This window comes from Sinohyriopsis cumingii, chromosome 13 (assembly GCF_028554795.1).
Source record: "Sinohyriopsis cumingii isolate HCF-2022 chromosome 13, ASM2855479v2, whole genome shotgun sequence".
Classification (NCBI taxonomy): Eukaryota; Metazoa; Mollusca; class Bivalvia; order Unionida; family Unionidae; genus Sinohyriopsis; species Sinohyriopsis cumingii.
The window spans coordinates 14,768,616-14,782,547 of NC_142973.1; the positions used below are offsets into that span (position 1 = coordinate 14,768,616).

Below are 13,932 nucleotides of genomic sequence, written 5' to 3' on the forward strand. Positions count from 1 at the left end.
TTTCATTATTTAAATAACCTGTATTATGGGCTGATATTCCTATCTACCAGCACTTATCAACGAGTTCATTGACTACATTTCGTCTTCTTGTATGATAAAAGGTAGGACTATTTGATTATGAACAGGGCCATTAGCATTTTCAAGTTACAGGTTCTCTGAGTTTGCAGGATATTTTGACGAGTTCCATACACTGACTTGGACCAGTTATATTTTCATCCCAAAATCTGCAGGCTTTTTCCCTATCTCAGATTCAAGCCATCCATAAATGGTAGATTTTGGACAATTCAAGTTATTGTATGGAAATGGAATTGGTAATAAAGCATTACGACATAGTACTCTGCTTACAGAGACCTGCCAACCTTGACGTAAGATTGACGAGTTTTCAGTAAGGTGTAACAAAACATCAAAAAATGCTATTATAAAGCTGGAAAACGTAAGTAAAAGTTTGATGCATCGATGATAAACATTATGTTCAACTGAAAAGTTTGTAAAGTATCTGCTGACTTTATTTACCACTAGTACAATTGCACAAACTCTAGTTCCAAACAATATGCAGCTCAAAGGCTTGTTGCTATCTCTCAACTTGACATAATTCTTGGAAATTCTTCCATTTCACATGATGACGGCAATCATACTCATTTTCTGCCACGAGACACAAATTGTTAAGTGATGTCCAATAGACGCAATTGTGTCCTTTCAAGCTTTTATTCACAAGAATCTGAATATTCCTTTTTATTCTTTTGATCTGATTAAGAACACTTTTCTAGAAACTTATTTTCTGTTTGGTCTTAGCCAAGCATCTCTTTCTCGATGCCATTTTAAAAAATTCTATAATCAACAGTTTGATCATGCAGATGCTTCGCATGAACAAATAGGTGCAGTTTAAAGTGTCTTGGGTGCTGCTGTAAAGTTAGTCTGGTTCCCTGACTAATTTCAAAAATTCTAAGATGAAACACAGATCCAAATAAAACATGGATAAACCAATTCTTCGGAATTTTTGGCAACGATCATTTTTCCGTAATTTCTTCTAGTATGCCACAAGTCCATATTTTAAGGGTAAGTGTTGGCAGGTCTGTTTACAGGAGGTGTATAAAAAGAAAGTAATTATGAAGTACATACAAGCCACTTGTCACGAGCAAAGATGACTGTGTTCAGCATGGACTCATAGAAGAGGCAGTAGCCCATCCACTCACTGATGATGATGTCAACCTTGTCAATTCCATCAGGAAGTGCGACTTCCTCCACCTTGCCCCGCACAAGTGAGATCACTGAAACAACCAGAATCTACAAATGTAATAGCCTGCTAACACATAGGCCAATATGCTGCAGTTAAATTCATAAATATACATGAAAGCCACAGTGATGTCAAATGATGTTCTTTATGATGTAGACACAATACACCTCTCCCTCGATAAGTTGCGCAAAACAGGGTCCAAAAACATCAACCGCACTATAAGCGAGCTATTGAGGGACCTCCATAACAATATGAAACTATGCCATCCTCAGTGACAAAGAGAAAACCTCAAAGGGGAGGGGAATGAACTGGTCTGTTTAATGGCTTAATACTCGTTTCAAAATCACACTGGGAATAATTGTCAATACAGTGCTTTTTCTAAAGAAGTTATTTGTTTTTATCTTTTTTAAATGACCTTTATTTTCTAAATGCCTAACCACTGAGAGGCCGTTAACAATATTCCAACTGGTTTCAACAACCATCACAAGTACGAGAAAACAGTGCATTACACAACTGCCTCATGCTGTTGTTGAATAGTCTGGTTCCCTGATCTGTAAGCTCCCCACTTTACTCTCTACAATAGTGGAATGTAATGCAAGGAGCATACTAATCAGGGAACCAAACTACTTACCGATTCAAATGCGCAATCAAACAAGATTCCTTTTATTTAAAAAAAAAGGCACAAAAAAACGCCAAAATGAAGTTTGTGAAACAGCCCTTATCGTCAAAAGTTGTTTTTTTTTGGTTCTATCAGTAAGATATTGATGCAGTGATTTCATTGCCAGTAATTGAGAAACTTCTCATCCGCAGCGAAATCTCCGAGTGCCAATTCAATAATTACAAATAAACTACAAACTCTGAAACTAGCTTGTCATTAATAAAACTTATCTGTGAAACAAAATTTTTATGTCATCAAATATTCATTTCATTTGGTTGTTTTGCCATCTTTGATCACAGTTGTAAATGAGTATGCTAATTTAAGGTACTTTAATTATTGTACTGTTTGATGACCTGCTGCTCAACCGGCGCCACTATTTCACAGGTTGGATTTGCATGCCGTTTAGCTTTTCTTTTATTCCACATAAAAGACTAATTAACGTGGTAAGTGTTAACTCAGTGCAACAATACAATATGACTGCAACAAATAGTTATGCAAATATGGCATCTGAACATTGGCACTTAGGTTCTCACAGAAATACTAGCAGTCATATCTTGTTACAGCAGATTGACATATTTCACATTTTTGAATACAATACATTGTATTTATGATCATTACACTTAAACGAACAAAGAGATATATCTAAAACATGCATTTTGCTTCATAAAAAAACTTTAATTGGTATTTATTTATTATAGTGCTGCCTCAAGTAGGCATTAGTGACATTTTCATTGATCAAAATTTAGTTGCATACTGTTATTTAGTGTACCAAGAATGTAGTTTGGAAATTTAACAAAAAAAAAAAAACCAAAAAAACCTACATGACTAATTATTAAACGTTTCATAATTTTGATTCAAATTTCCAGGTCACATCAACCGTTTTCAACGATAAAATGAGCAATATATCAAGGTTTTGTTTACCAGTTTTGATCACGAATTTCTTCATATTCAACAAACAGGGGTCAAATTATTGGTACTTTCTAGTTAAAAAAATAGGATCCACGACTGACCCCACATTATAAGTGGGTTTGTGAGTTATCTGGGCTGAGTTATCGAGGGAGTGGTGTAATGAGATTTTTAACAATAGACTCCTTGAAATTTCTACTGGTTCGCAACAAAGTCAAAGGCAGAATTTGATTACACAGTATAGGTACTAATATATTTTGCATTTAGCACCAAATCTATAATTTTGCTCATTTGGTTAGTATGCAGTGTTTTCTAACCTTTTCTGCATTTCTCAAAAAGTTTAAAATGATCGTAAAAAAATAAATCCAAATGAAGAAAAAAAATAATGAAATCCATGAATGTACAGAAAAGTGTCATGCATAGAATCCATTACAAAAGCTTACCATCACTGAAATGATTGGAATCTACGATCCTCTGTGCATGATCAATTATACTGGAACATTCGATCTGACAAAAGAAAGGAAACAATATTTTATGGGACTGGAACTAAAATAAGCAATTCTGTAAAGGGATGCAAAACACTCTTATCCTGCCAAATGTAAAATCACAACAAGGTGTTTACTTGTAAACATGAACCCAGCACATATAGAGCAACCAGTCAGATTGACTGGTATAGAGCAAAATACCAGAACCACTCAAGCATGAAAATTTATTTGACCATGGTGATTTGGTATGCTGAGTTAATCTTCTTGACCTATAAGAAAATTTTCATGCTGGTAGTGAAACAATGTCAAAGATATTGCAGGTGTAATGATGAGAATTCACACTAATATGTGGAAACCATTTTCATTTTTGCAATAGGTGATTTTGACTATTTAACCCCAAAATCTATAGGTTTTTTCCTAATACTATGAGCCATCCATCCAGAAACTAACTGTTGATGATGCAGAACTTGAGTTATTGCACAAAAATAATTTTTTTACTTTCAACCTTAGAGATTATGATCCTGATAAAGATAAGGCTCTTCCTTACCCCATTTGCAAGCCATCCACAAGGTTGGTAACTTTAGATAGTGGACCGCTTGGGTTATTGTACAGTAACAAAGCTAATACCAGACAGATGGATAAATGTCACAACATAATTCTTGGTTGGAGTGGGGGGATATAAAGAAACAATGTTATTTAACTGGATGAATGGGTCATCACAAAGCCTGGATTAATGGTCGAATTGTGGTAACTGCATCCCAAGTGTTCAGTCAAGCTACTCACCCCTATAACCTTGGCAGCTCCAGCCTTAGCTGCAAACATGCACAGGATCCCTGTCCCACATCCAACATCCAGCACAGTCTTCCCTCGAAACAGGTGTTTGTTGTGGTACATTGCATTCCTGTACGTCAATGTCCGCACTTCATCCTTCAGCATTTCCTAAGGGCAAAATCCATAATGATTAGAGCCAGAATACAAACAAAATCTACTGAAAAATTATTTATATTCAGCAATCACTTCAACTAGTCTACAAGTGTATCTTCTGCTGAATGATTGTGAGCATGAATCGTGTAATGATGATGGTGACATGCTGTGTGGTGATTCACATTACTCTTTTCTCTACAACTATAGACAGGTTCACTATTAAACTACATCAATTTGTGAGTCCCGTCACTGAGCATATAAAATGCTTTCAAATATTGCACAATGCAGGTTGTAGCAAATAAATGGTACTTTAACAAGCTTTAATCTGCCACATATGCTTCCAAATATTAAGAATTTCAAATGTGGTTAAGGTTTTATAATGTTCTCCAAAAAAACATGTCAATTCTGTTATCTGAACAAAAATCTATATTAGAAGACAAAAAATGTAATTACTTACAATATCAATATTTCTGTTAAGAAATTATGACCCTAATTACTACATTGTGCATAGTTTATGCAGGCCTGTGATTGTACAGCTTCAGAAACAAGGCTTCCAGAATGTTCACAACTCAATCAAATGCAAAATCACTTCATTAATATATGTGAATATCACTTATTATTGAACCATGTGTCCAAGATCTTTATGACATAAAATCCAAGTCTGATGAAAGGAGGATGAGAAATAATGACCTCCAGAGTAAGAACATCCAATCAGATTAATCCAGAGTAGTAACCAATCAGAATAAGACCACCTTACTGTACACAGATCTCAGTTACTCACGACCTCAATTGAGATCATGATGTAAAAAATCATATATTTCAATAGAAATTAATGAAAAATACAGACTTCATAGTAGTACAATCAGATGCTAGATCAACTTAATATGCTTGGATCTCAATCATTGTCATTCCATCATCATATATTCCAAGTCTGATCAAAATCTGACCTCAAGAGGGGTAGCTAGCTGAGCCAAGATCATCTCATGAATATCAAACATATGAGATTTTGAAGACACATTTCAAGTCCAATTAAAATCACATCAAAATAAGAGGATTCCAGAGGTGTAACAAATAATTTAAGATTGAAATCTCTCAGCACTAGCAGACACTGGATCATACTGGCATGGTGAGTCAAAGATTATATTGTTTTAAGTAACCTAGCAACCATTATTATTACTGATCAGACACCTATCTTTTTAGTATCATAAAAAAAACTTGCAAAACTTAAAAAATATTCAAAACAGCAGATGAAGCATTCAATTTCATAATTAGCAAATTTAAAAAGTGTCTGTTTCTATAAGCTAGATGAAATACACTGGCACAGCATTATCTTGGCCATGCCACCAGATGTTTACTATTCACACCATCTATGGCAAGCTTGCAATAAAAAGCATGACATTTAATGTACAAAAGTATCTAACGGTTAAACTCTTGCACACAAATCTGAGTAGACTTTTAATGCAAGGTTACTACTAGTAAAAACTATTAGAACCCCTTTCAACTACATATGGATTTTTTTAAATTGGAAAAGTGGCTCAACTTTACAGGACGAGTCTGGCTTACCTCATGTATACCAAAATGAGCATAGGAGTCAAAGTAGTAGTCTTTTGATGTCATTTCATCAACCTGGACACTGCCGTTGGGACTGCTGGTGCTACTAGGCACGCCATTGATGTTTGTTGGTACAGTCTGAAAAATATATATGTACACTCAAAGAGAGCAATTTCAAAATGCAGTCTCTTGAGGTTGAAATTTAATGCTTGCATGCTCACGAAATGTGATTTAATTTTGGAAATGAAAGTTGAGATTATATGCTGATGCAGCTTATTAACAACTGCACACATAGCAAAATGCGCCAGTCAAAAATCTTGTATGTTCACAATTGTGCATATGTCCTTTTATTTATAGAGTTTAATTATTCAGTGATTATGTCATGGGTGACCTGGAATTGACTTTTGACTAAATAATTTTTTAAACAAATGTTATAAAAGCTAACACTGCAATTTAGGAACAGGATAAGCAAGTGATAAGTTTCACTTAACTTTGTAATTCATGTGCACAATACGTTCAGATTACAGGTGAACTTCAAATGTTTATGATCGATATATTTCAAGTGCTGTGTAATTATTATTTTTTATATGAATGCATATACAATGAACACAGAACAAACTATGTACAGTAATATATTTTTAATGTTATCCTTGAAAAGAAGATCTACTACACAGACCTATTATAAAATAACATCTTGTCCAGCACTTTTGCAGGTGAAAAGGTGTGGTAATTTAATACAGGTTTAGCTATACAGTCAACTGCTTATATGCATAGCCTCGGGACCAGACTCAAGCTATGCATATAAACGAAGTATGCATTTAAGCGGAATTCCTGTATATTTACAATGTAAAACGGGGCCATACGTTTGCTATGCACTAAAGCGATCTGTGCAATTAAGAGATATGCATTTTAAGTGGAGCCCACAGTACTTACATTTATTTCCATGCATTTCAAAGCAAATCCCTACTACAGTAATTAGGTCAATTTGGAAAGGTTTTACACCACTAACACCTTGCATAACAGTTAAGGTCTGAATCAAAGATGCTATCTTCTGCATGTGCAGCCACAGTGGCTCAGTGGGTAGCATGCTGGACTCGTGACTGAAAAGGCAGAAGTTCAATTCCTACCTGGGTCAGCTAACATGGTGTGTCAACCTTAAGAAAACCTCACTATGGAAGTTTATATCTTTTCAAAATATCAATTTTCAGAAAAAGTAGATTGTAATATCATGTACTGCTGTTGTCAACTTGGAAGTATGCATTTGAAATTCAGAAGTAAATATTGAAGCTACAAACCCCATGGAGCTCAATGGCTTCATGTTAATTTCTCAGAGGCATTTTGTTAATTTTGCATGGGATTGGCAATCATCTTTTCCATCACAAGACATACACAACAGGATGTCTAATCACTGGAATTATTGCTTTTTCACAACAATCTGAATATATTTTTTTTACACTTCTGTGTTATCATTTCAACTTTATGTGTTATTTCTTGAAAACGCCATAAGCAATGGTCTTATTATGCAGGCAATTTGCATGAAAAACAAGGACACATTAAAGTGACCCAGATATTAATGTCTGGCTTCTCTAGTTCCCAAACCAACCCCATTGAATATAATATGAAAACTTGGTTCATTACCAAAAGGGATATGCTACTTTCCAGATCTGACTGCAATGATCATATTTTTGTGGTTTTTTCTGCTATTATTCTTTGAGTCAGATATGTAACACATTAACCCCTAGCGACAAGTTAACATGGCAGGAGGTAGTAGCCTACTGCTGAGCTCTGTAGCTTTCAAGAAAATGCAAGACACACTAATGTGGGTAGTATTATAGAAAGGTAGACAGATGTAGCTCTACAATGATACCAAATAATCTGGAATTTATAGTTGCACTACAAAATACAGAGGGAAAAAACTAATTTTTTGGACCGGATTTTTTTTTACCCAAAATTCGCCCATGGTCGGAATCCGTTTTTGTGTCCAGATTTTAGACTTTTTGGTCTCAGATCTAAGGCAAACTGGTATGAACTGCAAACAGACAGATGAACCTATGCAAAAAGTAGGATAAGATGAGCATTTGGAATAAAGAGTGGTATCGATACAAACGTAATGGCTCTGTTTAGCACAAAAATAAAATAAAAATAAAATAAAAGAATTCCAACTTTTACCCTTCTGCTCATGTGCGAGCCAAATAGCCAATGAAAAACGATGTTTCTAACACAACAAGGCAGTATGTTATTGGAAGATCACCTGAAAGTTAGTGTTTTCGGATGTATTCAGAAATAGCTTTCAAAATGTGTTTCCTACTTGAATTTCAGGTGAAAACAACAAAAACTTCCAGGGGTTAATGTGTTAATGGGTGCATTTTGATGATATCACCAAACTTGAGTATTCCTTGCGTATTTAATCACTTCTGCATTGACACTGCACATAAATTACAAATTTAGCCATTTCTACTGCCGAGCTCTGTAGCATTGTGATCATGCATGATACACTAAAGTGGGTGGTATTATAGAAAGGTAGACAGATGAAGCTCTACAATGATACCAAATAATCTGGAATTTCTAGTTGCACTACAAAATACAGAGGGAAAAACAATCTTTTGGGACCCGATTTTTTCTACCCAAAATTTGTGTGTGGTCGGAATCTGATTTGTGTCTGGATTTTAAACTTTTTGGTCTCAGATCTAAGGCAAACCGGTATGAACTGCAAACAGACAGATGAACTTTTGCAAAAGGTTGGATAAGATGGGCATTTGGAATAAAGAGTGGTCTTGATACAAAAATGTGTCTGTTTAGCAACAAGAAAAAAGAAAAAAGAACTCCAACTTTTAGCCTTCTGCTCATGCGCGAGCCAAATAGCCAATGAAAAACGATGTTTATAACACAACTAGGCAGTATGTTATTGGAAGATAACCTGGAAGTTGGTGTTTCAGATGTATTCAGAAATAGCTTTCAAAATGTGTTTCCTACTCAAATTTCAGGCGACAAAAATCTCCAGGGGTTAATGTGTTAAAGGTCACTTTAATACACGGTTCAGGTGTTTCAAGCATTCAGGATGAGCAAACTGCAACACCTGCTCATCTTTTTGCTCAACAGTTACTCATCACTGTCATCATTTACCCAATAATGCATACTTCTCCACTATACTGCTGGCATTCTTACCAAAAAAATAGTCAAGGGTACCAACTGCAAACAGGATTTTAAAATGGGTCAAAACCATGAAAATGTTATGCAAGGAGTGAAGAACACAGGTTTAATACATGCAGAGTTAACAAATTGTACTACAGATCATGTAACCAGAAACAGAGGTTGACAAGAATTGTTGACAACAAGTTTGGCAATCAGCAAAAAATGTTCATAAAACAGTAGAGATTGCCTCAAAACAATACTTGAATTTTGTTTCATATTTTTCTTCAAAACTAGTGCAATCTGGTTACACATCAATGTAAACCTCTTAACCAAGAAATATTATGGAATTTATTAAGAATACAATTATTTCCAGATATGGGAGTAGGAGATGGGCAATAAACAGATAGTAAAAGCATAGCAACAAGTGCAACTGAGAAAGACTGACTACACAACAATTGAGCACACTGAGCATTAATGATTTCTTGGTGAACACATTGAGCATTAACGATTGCTTGTTGAATACCCTGAGCATTAATGATTGCTTGGTGAGCACCTTAAGCATTAATGATTGCTTGGTGAACACCCTGAGCATTAATGATTCCTTGGTGAACACCCTGAGCATTAATGATTGCTTGGTGAACACCTTGAGCATTAATATAGGCTTGGTGCATCTCTGTAGGATCAATGGTAAAAATATATGCTTAGTATTTTTAAATGCCATTTCAGGATTCAAAATTAAACTCACTGTGCCAACCTGGTCAGTGATTTTGTTGACAGCTTGCTAAAACTTCAACAGACTCTAATTTACTAGATCAAAGAACATTTCTGCTGGTCATCATAATAGTCGTGTGACAAATGTATTATTTAAATCGGAAATACCACAAAATATAGGGTTGACTGGCATGCCATTTGTCCATGAAACTTGTACACGTAACTCATATTCAACATCATTATTGGTTTAAATCACTCCAGTCACACTTCCCTAGCTCCAATCCAATATAATTCAAAATTTTAAATATAATCATTATTGTCTCAAGGTTGTCAATAGATTTCAAAAGTGCAGAGTCGTTGGCCCTTGACATCGAAATCTTGAGTTGTTTGTTCTCGAGTCATGATCTCATAACTGGGATTGTTTGTTATTCGTGAAGCAAATGATTCTCAAGATTTCTTGTCTGATACTAAATAAAGAGAAACACTTGTACAGTATTTTGTAACTGATGCTTAATATATCTTATTACTTTATAAGATTTATTCTCATTCTCACAATTGTTATAAACGTTTCTCTAGAATTTAAAGGTTGGATCGATCATCATAGTCAAGTTGTTTTTGAGACTTAGAGGGACAGAAAATATACTTTTTAAGTCATGATTGTTTAGAATGAGCCAGTGTATGACAATTTAAAGAAGGAAGAGGTGTATATCTTGTACTTCACTGCCAAGATTTATTTAAAAATAAAAGGCACAAATATTTTGGTTTCTTTCATAAGATTACGGACAGGTGACCACTGGCACTAACTCTAGGAACTTCTTCAGTTTATATTAACATGGACTGTGCTTAAGGCACAAGAAAAATAGATTGACTGATTTAGTCAAATTCAGTATGTAGTTGTTGTAGGGTTTAACGCCATTCTTCAGCACAAGATAGACTATACATGGTGGTCAGTATTAATGGCAGAGGAAGAACCTGGGAAAACCCCAGAAAGAACCACTGACCCATGAGAAGCTATTGACATGTTTTCTCATATAACCACATTGGTCGAATCCAAGACTCAAACCCTGCAGACAGAGGCAAGATGGCAGTGATGCATAACAGTGAGCACTTTAGACCACTTTGCCACTCATTACCCCAATTCAGTATGTAAAATACACAAAAATGATTCTTATTTAGAGGTCCCAATTAGCCATTTCTCAAAAAAAAAAATCATTCTCAACTTCTTAAAAGTTACACAAATTCATATGGATTGGCATATCTGGCCTGCCCTTGCAGATTTTAGCTTCTTCTGGATACTGTGTAAGTGGATTTGTTGCACCCTAAAATGGAACAATGTTTCTTGACCTTATAAGTGAACAATCTGAAATGCCATGGTCTGAGCTTAGGTGCAGTTTTTATGGAACTTTCAGGCCACCATTCATCCTGAACATGTAACAATGAGATATTTTACCTAAGGAATATGATACATTAATGTTCGAGGATTGGATTGATGCATGCTTACAATAGTCTTTGGTGGAGATGCTTGAACGTGACTGGAGGACAGAACTTGAAGTTTCCTCCATCGTTTCTGCACACGAGTGACATTTTATCAATAAAGTACGATGAAATCTCTAACAGCACAAAATCACCTTATCAGTACTATAAGGAGTGCAAGCATGACCCTAGCCTATGCATGATTCGACTTTTGTCACACGTCTTTTATCACTTCAGAATCAAAAGAATGAAAAAGCTACATATATCCATTAAAAAACAGTAATGTACCAATGCATAACTCTCAGACGACCATCACACAAGTCTAATCCAGGGAATTAACCTTTATTTTCACCATTATGGCCACAAAGTATATCAACATGAATCCATCAGGTGGAAGTAGCTGATTCTGTCATGGGATGAATAACACTTTATAAGTAATTTCACAAAATAAAATGTTTAACTTGCCTTTTATTTCAGATTGTATCATATGATAATTTTATATAAATTTCCTGATCAGAAACATATAAAGTTAGGATAGTAGAAATGATGGTTGATGACATTGCACTTCAACTATTAAAGCCAGGATGGATGCTATACCCAGAAGTATTAAAAGACAAAACAGACTCAGTGCCAGGATCAGTACAAGTATCAGACCCTAATGGTTATTTACTGCAAGGTAGAATCTGGTGAAATCAGCCACTTCCATTTGATGGAGTCCTGTAGAAAAACTTTGTGACTGCAATGGTGAAAATAAAGGTTAATTCACCGGGTTAGATTCATGCCATGGTCGTCTGTGAGTTATGCACTGGTAAATTACTGTCTTTTGAGTGGATATGCATAGCTATTTTCAGCCTTCTTGCAATTCTGAAGTGATAAAGACGCACAACAAAAGTCAAATTATGCAGAGGGCTGGTGTCATGCTTGCACTCCTTGTGTTAATTTATAGTACCGATGAGGTGATTTCGTGTTGTCAGAGATTTCATCGTGCTTAATTGATAAAACATCAGACTCCTGTGGTTTCTGTAACACAATGTGCCTCCACCCACCTTTTCTACTACTAATTCCTCTTTTTATGGCTCATATTCTTGTGAACATAACATACACATTCTAGAACTGATGCAAGTACTATTCAATATTTTTCTTTCTTATAATACATTTTGCTAGGAAGGTTTCCAGTAAGAGTTGTTTCCCTTAACCCAGTCAATGAAAGTGAACAGCGGCCGCCATATTTCTCTTCAGCATACCGAACATAAATATTGTCTAGTACATTCCCAACACGGACAAAAATAAGAGATATATTCCATATTTTCCGGTAGATCAGAAACTGCTGGACATAAATTTTCTTCTTGTCGGCCACGTTTTGCGACATTCATTTTGCGATTGCCACCCGTCTTCCACCGAGGACTCACGTGTATAAAATATTATACATTATTTTGATAGTAATTCATTCAAATTATCTCGTAGTGTATGCAATCTATCATATTAAAGATTTCTGCAACATCAAACAATATAAGCTGCAAACGTCTAGTTTTACAGCCTTTTTCTTTCATTCGTTAACGTTACAATAGCTTTAACAGTCTTGCCCTTTTGTCAAACGTCGTAACAATATAAAATAAGAATAAACATTACGAACAAAATATTATTTAAAATCACTCACATCTCTATGATATGAGGGAAAAGATACAATAAAAAACAAAGCGATTATTTGTTAAACAGATTTTTGTTCCTCACCTCCATTTGCTCTGCCATTTTGTAGCTCGCTACCGCTCTCATAAACATGTGCTTGCGTAAAACGTCATAGTTAGACTACTGTGGAATTTTTTGCACTTTCATTTAATGAACAGTTGGATGACGTTCGGATCAAACATATCCGGATATATGCCACTACTTGCGAAATAATAATAATAATAATAATAATAATAATAATAATAATAATAATAAAATCCATGGAAAATAAATAAGCATTTTCACACAAGATATGACACGAAAATCTCAAAACAATATTAATACAACTTGCTGCAAGGATTGATTGTTCTTGAATTACGACAGTGTGCCAAGTTAAACACTTCTTTTAAGATATTTTTATTACTTCTTGTTATTCTACTTCTACACTCTCTTTCTGTGCAAAACGCAAATGCTATTGGCATTTTTCTTTAAAGAAATTCCCAACGCACAGTGGTGCTTTTCAGTACCCATTACAAATTCTAGAAGCGTTGTTTTAACATTCACTTAGTCATGTAATTATAAAAGAGTTTGAATGTGAATGATTTATCCATAGATGAACACTATACAAATCCATACGATATGAGTTGAAAAGCAAAATTTGAAATATCTAGAACATATTTTAAAAGACTATAAGAACAGATTTATTCTTATACAAACAAAACGATTTTGTCGTTGTATTATCTAACAAATCAAAACGAACGACATATCCTAGGTTAATGGTTCTCAATCCATATGTCATGACCCAAAACTAGGTCGCCATGCTGTTTTGAGTGGATCACCGAGATCAACCTTAATAACTTCTTATTTCGGTAACCTCCCCCAAAATGTCTGGAAAAAAAAAACACTGCACTAGGTACACATTTTGCAGCTCTTTCATCAAAATGTAATTTCAGGTATCGACATCTTTGTTAGATTCTGAGGTCTGAAACATATACATACGTAGTCGTTTTTGTGTCGCGCTCAATATCGTTTGATAAAGCGTATTAATTGCTTTCGTAATCCACCAATATATGGGTCAGGAATAGACATATCATCGGCAAAACTGAAGTAATGCATCAATAAACTGTCGATGTTGCATCCAATAGAATACCTTCTCAAATTCTCCTTCCTTGGCATCCGTCCGTCTACGAGAG

General features: G+C 35.0%; 1 protein-coding gene across 1 annotated transcript in view; it reads right to left on the minus strand.

Moving 5' to 3' along the window:
* Positions 1-12,896, minus strand: part of LOC149784971 (protein arginine N-methyltransferase 1-like) — a 29,370-nt gene extending 16,474 nt beyond the window's left edge. The window contains exons 1-5 of the mRNA XM_089978629.1: positions 12,806-12,896; positions 5,771-5,896; positions 4,067-4,222; positions 3,242-3,305; positions 1,120-1,268 (exon numbers count right to left, since the gene is read on the minus strand). Of these exons, the coding sequence (XP_089834755.1) occupies positions 1,120-1,268; positions 3,242-3,305; positions 4,067-4,222; positions 5,771-5,896; positions 12,806-12,853 (543 nt within the window). The 5' untranslated portion in view covers positions 12,854-12,896. The remainder of the gene's footprint in view (positions 1-1,119; positions 1,269-3,241; positions 3,306-4,066; positions 4,223-5,770; positions 5,897-12,805) is intronic.
* Between the last annotated feature and the right edge of the window lie 1,036 nt (positions 12,897-13,932).